General features: G+C 37.4%; 1 protein-coding gene across 1 annotated transcript in view; it reads left to right on the forward strand.

Moving 5' to 3' along the window:
• Positions 1-8,042, forward strand: part of LOC109844840 (uncharacterized ATP-dependent helicase C29A10.10c-like) — a 12,326-nt gene that overhangs the window by 3,170 nt on the left and 1,114 nt on the right. Inside the window, exons 3-7 of the mRNA XM_020413992.1 lie at positions 2,315-2,500; positions 5,029-5,124; positions 5,245-5,413; positions 6,097-6,229; positions 6,317-8,042. Coding sequence (XP_020269581.1) covers positions 2,315-2,500; positions 5,029-5,124; positions 5,245-5,413; positions 6,097-6,229; positions 6,317-8,042 — 2,310 coding nt within the window. The remainder of the gene's footprint in view (positions 1-2,314; positions 2,501-5,028; positions 5,125-5,244; positions 5,414-6,096; positions 6,230-6,316) is intronic.

Consider the following 8,042-nt stretch of genomic DNA (forward strand, 5'->3'; position numbering starts at 1 on the left):
AAAAAAAAAAAAAAAAAAAAAAATCCCCCAAATTGCTTTAGAACAAACCTTCAATTCGCATTCTTAGTTTGAGTCCAAAAGAATCATGCTTTTGATTTGTAACCGAAATCTTATGAAAAAAAATCTCCAGAAGATATATTATGAGGTGCTTATTATGATACTTCAATGGTGAATCTGTAGATGCACTTCCTTTCAAATTTCTATTTCATTTTTTTGTTGATTTGCATTTCTTTTACTAAATTTTGTTGTATGGAGTTCTAGAATTGTAAAAGAAGGAAACAGGATTAATTTTGTTTAACACAATGATTTACTGCTATCAAGAGGCATGATGTCAGGAGCGGAGCTTAAACTTATATGATTGAGAAAAAGGAGAGAAATACTGAGAAGGTTTGTAAAATGGTGAAGTCAGGGAAGAAGATGAAAATAATCAGGGAAGCCATGCGGCCTCAGAGAAAGAAAAAAATCAGGGAAGAAGGTGAAGATACTGAAATAACAATGATCGACTTATTTGCAAACTTGCAAAACACTCTTTTTCTATTCATTCCGATACTGATGTGAAGGCTAACGTATTGCCAACTCAGAGACAACCCATCTAAGGGGGCTAGAGTTACACGCCAGCCCCCTTTTACCCTATACATGCATACATATATTATATATACATACATATATATAGGGAGGGAGGGGGGAAGGGGGTTAATTTAAATGATTTATATTAGTAAATTCAGTTTTTCTGGTGCCTCTTACCACGATGGAGTAAGATCACTTTAGAAAGATTTTTTTAATATTAAAATATACGAATTAGTAAAAGATGCCACAAAAATTACAAAACTTGATGGGAGGGAGGGAGGGAGGGTTCTAAATTTTTTTTATTAAATAGTTAAAATTTTGTTGTAGAGCCATTTCTGAAACAGTATAACTATCTACTACTGCTGGTTAGAAAGATGGCACACGGTAGTAATTGGAAATAAAATTTTATGAAACAAATGTTGGTTTTAATCAAGTTTAATTTAGTGAAGATAATGCACATGAAGGATCAAACAAGTCTTTATCCCAGTTTTGCTAACCGAAAAGTTGGTTGAGACAGTGTTTTAAGCCTTTGAAGAGGGCTAAACTCAGATCTCTACTCTGTGGTGTAAGAGGTTTTATACTGTAGCTTTGGCCCGAATTGGAGTAATAGAGTACTTGATCAGCTGATCAGCTGTTGTTGCTGAAGTGGGCTTTTGCAGAATATTTAGAGGCATTTTACAGCAATGTTTAGCTGAATTAGGCCTAACTTTTTGATGTAAAAAGCAGATAAAATACGGTTGACCTAATTCAACCTTGACTTTTTGCCTCCCCTATCTTCTCTCACTGTCTCTCTCATACTCAATATCCAACTGATCATGGGCATGATTCCCCCTGTCCAGCGCCCGTGAGGAAAGGAAATTTTTTGCCACCATCCTGTCAAACTGACAGAAGTCGATCATTTTGTGATGTTTCATTCAATTTCGAGATGTTTATGAGATTCTTGTAGAGATCAATATCATGGTCAAGCTTTTAATTACGAGAATGGTTTTAGAGCTTCCATTATTAATTGGTCACTAATCTTGGAAACTGTTTTTTTTTAAGATTGCAATAATTCTTTCGCGGTCCTTTTGACTGAGTTATTGACTCATTAAATAATATGATATCGTGGTTAAGTTTTTATGCAATCTTAACAAATTTTAAGTTTTAACCCATTGGGTGGACATTATTTGGGCTAGGGCTGGATTGCAGAGAGCTAGCTCATTACCTTCAGACAAGTACATGGTTAAAATCTATAAGATTATGTAATTGCAATAATGGTGAGCATATGATAATGTCCAGAGGGCAATTCATAAGATCAAGCACCACCCAATTTTTATTTCTTTTACACCACAAAAAAATGTTAGTAGGAATTTATCTTTTACTCTGCACAGAAGTGCACCAAAACAAAATCCCTATGTTGAAACATTTCCACCCATGGTTTGCCTATTAAGTCATTTGATTGACAAGCATGTGGTTTACATGCTTGGATCGAATGCCAAAACCTATAATGTTGACCTGTTTCCAATGTTTAAAAATGAGAAGCAGTTAGATTGTGATTTTCTTACCTATTACAGAATAGAGCCTTAAAGACATAATTTCATCTAGCTCGAATGACTCACGGAATATGTATTTCTTCACCTAATGATTCTGAAGATATATTTAATTGTAAACGCACCTTGACTTGTTTTAAGAAATGTCCGGCAATCCTGTTTGTATCTAGTAAGAATTCGAGTTTTGGGTTCTGAGACAATCATTTGACAAGTTTCAGAGGAGGCGGAGCTTCAATGTGTGCCAGGGCACTTTGAATCTGTTGAAGAGTACGTCCGTGTCTTTGAGCCTTTGCTCTTTGAGGAATGTAGAGCGCAATTGTACAGCACATGGGAGGAGTTGACAGAATCTTCTAAGGATGCACACACCATGGTTCGTGTAAGAACTGTGGAAAGACGAGAAAGAGGTATAAACTTTGTTTTCCTTCACTGTCCATACTGTTCATTCTTTTCAACCAAAGTAGTTGGTTCTTTCTTAGCATGTGATACACAGAGTGATGAACAACTGAAAGGAGTAGATTATGTTTATAAATTTAATTACAATGATATTTGTGCCATAGGCTTGTTTGTTAACAGCTGGATTGAAGATTTTTCTTTAGCCGGCATATAAACAAGGAAAAACTAATGTGCTAATTACTTCATTTAATTTAGTTATTGTGATATTTCTGCCATGAAGATCAGATTTGTGGTTTTAGCAAATATATAGAGTGAAAAAACAGTAAGTAACGAAGATCAGGCTTCTAACTTGTGCTAGATGTATGATTATTTATTATCTTTTCAGAAGTTATCTACCAAAACATTATTCCCTAGGTTATATCCTTCTGATATTTTTTTGTGAACTAGGCCAGTTAGCTGACTTAACTTTCATAAAAATATTATAAGATTTTTAATTCTCATAACATGTGAATGAAATATATATAGCCGTGTCCCGGTACCCTACTTTTAACAAATTTACCGTGTCCTGCACCCACACCTATACCCGTGCAACATAGTCTTCTCTCCGAGAGCCTGAAGGACATCTCTCATTACTTGTATAATTTAGTTGTAACTATATTTGTGTTGTAGACTCTTATTCTTCCTGCATACATGTATTTATTTTTGTAATGGTACCTACAACTTTTCTTTGATTTATTGTTTGTTTTTTATTTTGATTCCATTTAACAAACTTCTGTTGTGATTAGTAACCAAACTACTAAAGCTCTTTGCATCTTTTTCATTGCTATGCTTTAATTGAAATGCTTGGATCTCTATGCAGTTCAAAGTTCAAACAAACCAGTTACACCATATCAAGAATGCAATCACTTGTTAGTTGGTAGTCGGGAATGACTTGTCAAGCCCTTTTTGGTTAGGTTTAGAGTCCATATACTTGAAAAGTCTTCTCAACCCAGTTACACGATATCAAGAATGCAATCACTTGTTAGTTGGTAGTCGGGAATGACTTGTCAAGCCCTTTTTGGTTAGGTTTAGAGTCCATATACTTGAAAAGTCTTCTCAACCCAAACCTGGTTCTGTTTCGTTGCAATCACTTGTTAGTTGGTAGTCGGGAATGACTTGTCAAGCCCTTTTTGGTTAGGTTTAGAGTCCATATACTTGAAAAGTCTTCTCAACCCAAACCTGGTTCTGTTTCGTAAATAAGTTGGATTTTGTAGCCTATTCTCTTCTAGAATTAGGTAATAGTATTAGGAGTTTCATGATTGGACTCATCACCTTGACCGATATACAGAAGGTATTATGGATGAGCATTGCCTAGGGAAGCTTACAGACGCATTATGGAGCTGTTTGAGATGATGCACCTAATCCCGTGCAGATGTGATCTTGTAATTATGGTTCACAAAATATCATAGTAACAAGCCATCACCGTACTTAAGTTTGAACTGACCATGGTTGAAATTTTTTGTTTTATTTTTAATGGCCAAAGGTGTCAGTTGTAATTTGGTCATTCTTATAGGCAAGCTTACATGATTTTGTTAATTGTAAATGGACTGCCTGGAGAAATGTATTGATATGAAGCTTAGCTAGTTCTTGAATCTTCTATATTTGAACTTATGAGCAAATTTGATAAAAGGGTTGGGAAGTTTCGACAAAGTTAGTTTCAAACTTACTGTTCATCATGGAGTTACTAAGTCCACTTGTCATGAGGAGTATCCATCCAACCCCATGTGACCTTTTTCTTTACCTACTCCTCCATTAGAAAATGAGGAAGTGACGGTAGTCTATTCCGAAATCATGGAGCGGCCTTAGAAAGGTTCTTGTTCTACGGATGTGACCTATTTTTGTTAGTTTTGACGCTTCCCCACCTTATGGTGGGTTTTTATATGGAATGGTAATCTCATAAGACATAGTTTAAGAGAGATAAAATTTCATGATTCTGACACACTGAAAAGTGACGCTCTTATAACCCTCAGCGTATTTTTTTTGGAAGTCAAGACAAAATGGATGACATTTCTATGAACATATATTTGTCTCAAGCACCTTTTTACAGGGTAGTTTATGGTCTTCCACTAGAATGGAGTTTCTGCAGTATGCTGTAGTCTTCTGGATAGATGATGTGCCTGTTTTGTGCAGGTCATAGCCTGTGATTTTCTCTGACAAATGTATGTTCTCCAAAGGAACAACACTTGCTGTTATAGTGGCTGATGGAATATTTTCTTCTTTCCAGAGTGCTGGTAAAGTGGTTTTTGTTATAAAGTTCAGTAGATACTTTACCCTGTTGGTGAAATGCAATCTGCTTATTTAGCATGCATCCTGTGTTTTTTGTTATTCAGCATCTTCCTGCCTTGCCCTGATCTTAATTTCAATAGAGAAGTGGTCAAAGTTTTAAGATCATTGTTTTATTTTGATAGTTTTTAAATATTCACGAGGCAAAGATATTTTAAGTTGCTACAACGTCAATACCCTGACATGTAACGTGAGTATGTTTTTTTTCAAAATATAGGATGGTATGATGTAATAGTTTTTCCAGCATATGAATGCAAGTGGACCTTTAAAGAGGGGGATGTTGCAGTTCTTTCATCACCGAGGCCTGGTGCAGGTTTGGTTTTCTAGCATAAATATATTCTCTTACATAATTTCATGTGAGTCTCTAGGCATGTACTTCGGATGGAATCATTTTTCACATGATTTGATCATCTCTAATTGTAACATAATGCAGCGAGATCTAGTAAAAGGATTACTAATGCTGGTGCTAATAAAGAGGACTCTGAACCTGATATTTCGGGACGAATTGCCGGTACTGTTAGGCGTCATATACCTACCGACACTCGTGATCCTATTGGAGCAATTCTTCATTTCTATGTTGGGGATTCGTATGATTCTAGTAGGTAATATATAAAGCTAAAAACTCTTACTATTTTTGTTAAATTATAAAACAAACAGTTATATTGATCTCGCCTCTAATTTTTTTCTTTTTATGGTTAGGCAGGTTGTTCTTGATTTATGGTTATTTTCGTCGCATTTGAACTTGCATGTCGCATCTAGTAAAACAGATATCTCCTGAAACATATTAAAATGTTCAAGACTGTTAGGCAGGTCGCAAACCCATCCACTAGATGTAACTTATCTTCTCCTAATTGTAAAATTCCAATATATCAGCTGGTGACCTTGCAGCTGGGACTCATACTAGGCATTCTGTGTTGTTACTTTCCTTGAGCAGGCTATGAAACATCTGTGCTCATAAACTTGGGTTTTAATGGACAAAGAACTTCATTTTGTAGAGGAAATACCACGGAAGGGAATATGCTGCATGCACTTTTGAGGATTGTTTCTTAAAAGTTCTCTCTTTATTTTTGTAAAATCTAATGTCACATTGTTTCTTTTTCTGTTTGGATCTTTTTCCCCTTCCAAAGTATGAATATAATTCATGTGCTAATGACATATTAAGTAGAGACTCCCATGTACCGATGAATGTGTACTCGAATTATTAAAATCAACTTTTCATGTTTATGTGCAACTGTCTTTTCATTGATCACTCGTTTGATTCTTACACTTATCTGCCTTTTTTCAGCAAAGGGGAAGACAATCATATTCTGAGGAAGTTCCAGCCAAAGAGTGTCTGGTACCTTACTGTGCTTGGATCTCTGGCAACTACTCAACGCGAGTATGTTGCCTTACATGCATTTCGTCGTCTTAGCTCGCAGGTTTGGATCATTTTCTTATTCTACAAACTTTCAACTTCATTACTATCTATCTAGTATCAAATAGTGATGCATCATTTGACAACACAGATGCAAAATGCTATTTTGAAGCCCAGTCCTGAGCACTTCCCCAAGTATGAAGAGCAGCCTCCTGCAATGCCAGAATGTTTTACTCCCAGTTTTATAGATCATCTTCATAGGACTTTTAATGGTCCACAGTTGGCAGCAATTCAGTGGGCTGCAATGCATACAGCTGCAGGTACGACCAATGGACTTACAAAAAGGCAAGAGCCTTGGCCTTTCACACTTGTTCAAGGCCCTCCTGGTACAGGGAAAACGCACACAGTATGGGGTATGCTAAATGTAATCCATCTAGTCCAATATCAGCATTACTACACTGCTCTCCTTAAGCAACTTGCTCCAGAGAGCTACAAACAATCTAATGAGTGCAGTTCCGAGAGTACCTGTGTAGGTTCAATTGATGAAGTACTGCAGAGTATGGACCAAAATCTTTTCCGCACTCTCCCAAAACTATCTCCTAAGCCTAGAATGCTTGTGTGTGCTCCATCAAATGCTGCAACTGATGAATTGCTAGCACGAGTCCTCGATCGTGGATTCATTGATGGTGAGATGTCGATGTACCGACCCGATGTTGCTCGAGTTGGAGTGGATTCACAAACTAGAGCAGCTCAAGCAGTTTCTGTTGAGAGAAGGACTGAGCAGCTTTTACTCAAGGGCCGTGAAGAGGTTATTGGGTGGATGCATCAGTTGAGAGCTCGTGAAGCTCAATTCTCACAACAGATATCTCTTCTTCAGAGACAACTTAATGCCGCTGCCGTAGTTGGTCGATCTCAAGGCTCGGTTGGTGTCGATCCTGAAGTTCTTCTTGCTCGTGATCAAAATCGTGATGTTTTATTGCGAAGTCTTGCTCAAGCTGTTGAACAAAGAGATAAAGTGTTGGTGGAGATGACCCGGCTTTGTATTTTGGAGAGCAGGTTTCGTCCTGGAAGCAACTTTAATTTGGAAGATGCTCGAGCTCACCTTGAAGCGAGTTTTGCTAATGAAGCCGAGATAGTTTTCACCACTGTTTCAAGTAGTGGTCGGAAGATATTTTCTCGTCTCGCACATGGCTTTGATATGGTAGTTATAGATGAAGCAGCCCAGGCAAGTGAAGTAGCAGTACTTCCACCACTTTCACTTGGTGCTGCGAGATGTGTTCTTGTGGGAGATCCTCAGCAACTTCCTGCAACTGTTATTAGTAAAGCAGCAGGAACTTTGCTTTATAGTAGAAGTCTTTTTGAGAGGTTTCAGCAAGCAGGTTGTCCGACTATGCTATTGTCTGTTCAATACAGGATGCATCCTCAAATTCGTGATTTTCCGTCAAGATACTTCTACCAGGGACGCTTAACTGACAGTGAGAGTGTTGCCAATTTACCAGATGAAATGTACTATAAAGACCCTTTGCTTCAGCCATATGTATTCTATGATATTGTGCATGGACGAGAGTCTCACAGAGGTGGCTCAGTATCATACCAGAATATTCATGAAGCACAGTTCTCTTTAAGGTTATATGAACATCTTCAGAATTTTTCGAAGTCTAATGGCGGGAAGAAGGTAACTGTTGGCATCATCACGCCATATAAACTGCAGCTGAAGTGCCTCCAAAGAGAATTTGAGGAGGTTCTCAACTCAGAAGAAGGGAAGGATATTTACATAAACACTGTTGATGCTTTTCAAGGGCAGGAGCGAGATGTCATTATTATGTCTTGTGTGCGTGCTTCAAACCATGGAGTTGGTTTTGTTGCTGATATTCGTC

Source organism: Asparagus officinalis, chromosome 6 (genome assembly GCF_001876935.1).
Source record: "Asparagus officinalis chromosome 6, Aspof.V1, whole genome shotgun sequence".
Taxonomy (NCBI): domain Eukaryota; kingdom Viridiplantae; phylum Streptophyta; class Magnoliopsida; order Asparagales; family Asparagaceae; genus Asparagus; species Asparagus officinalis.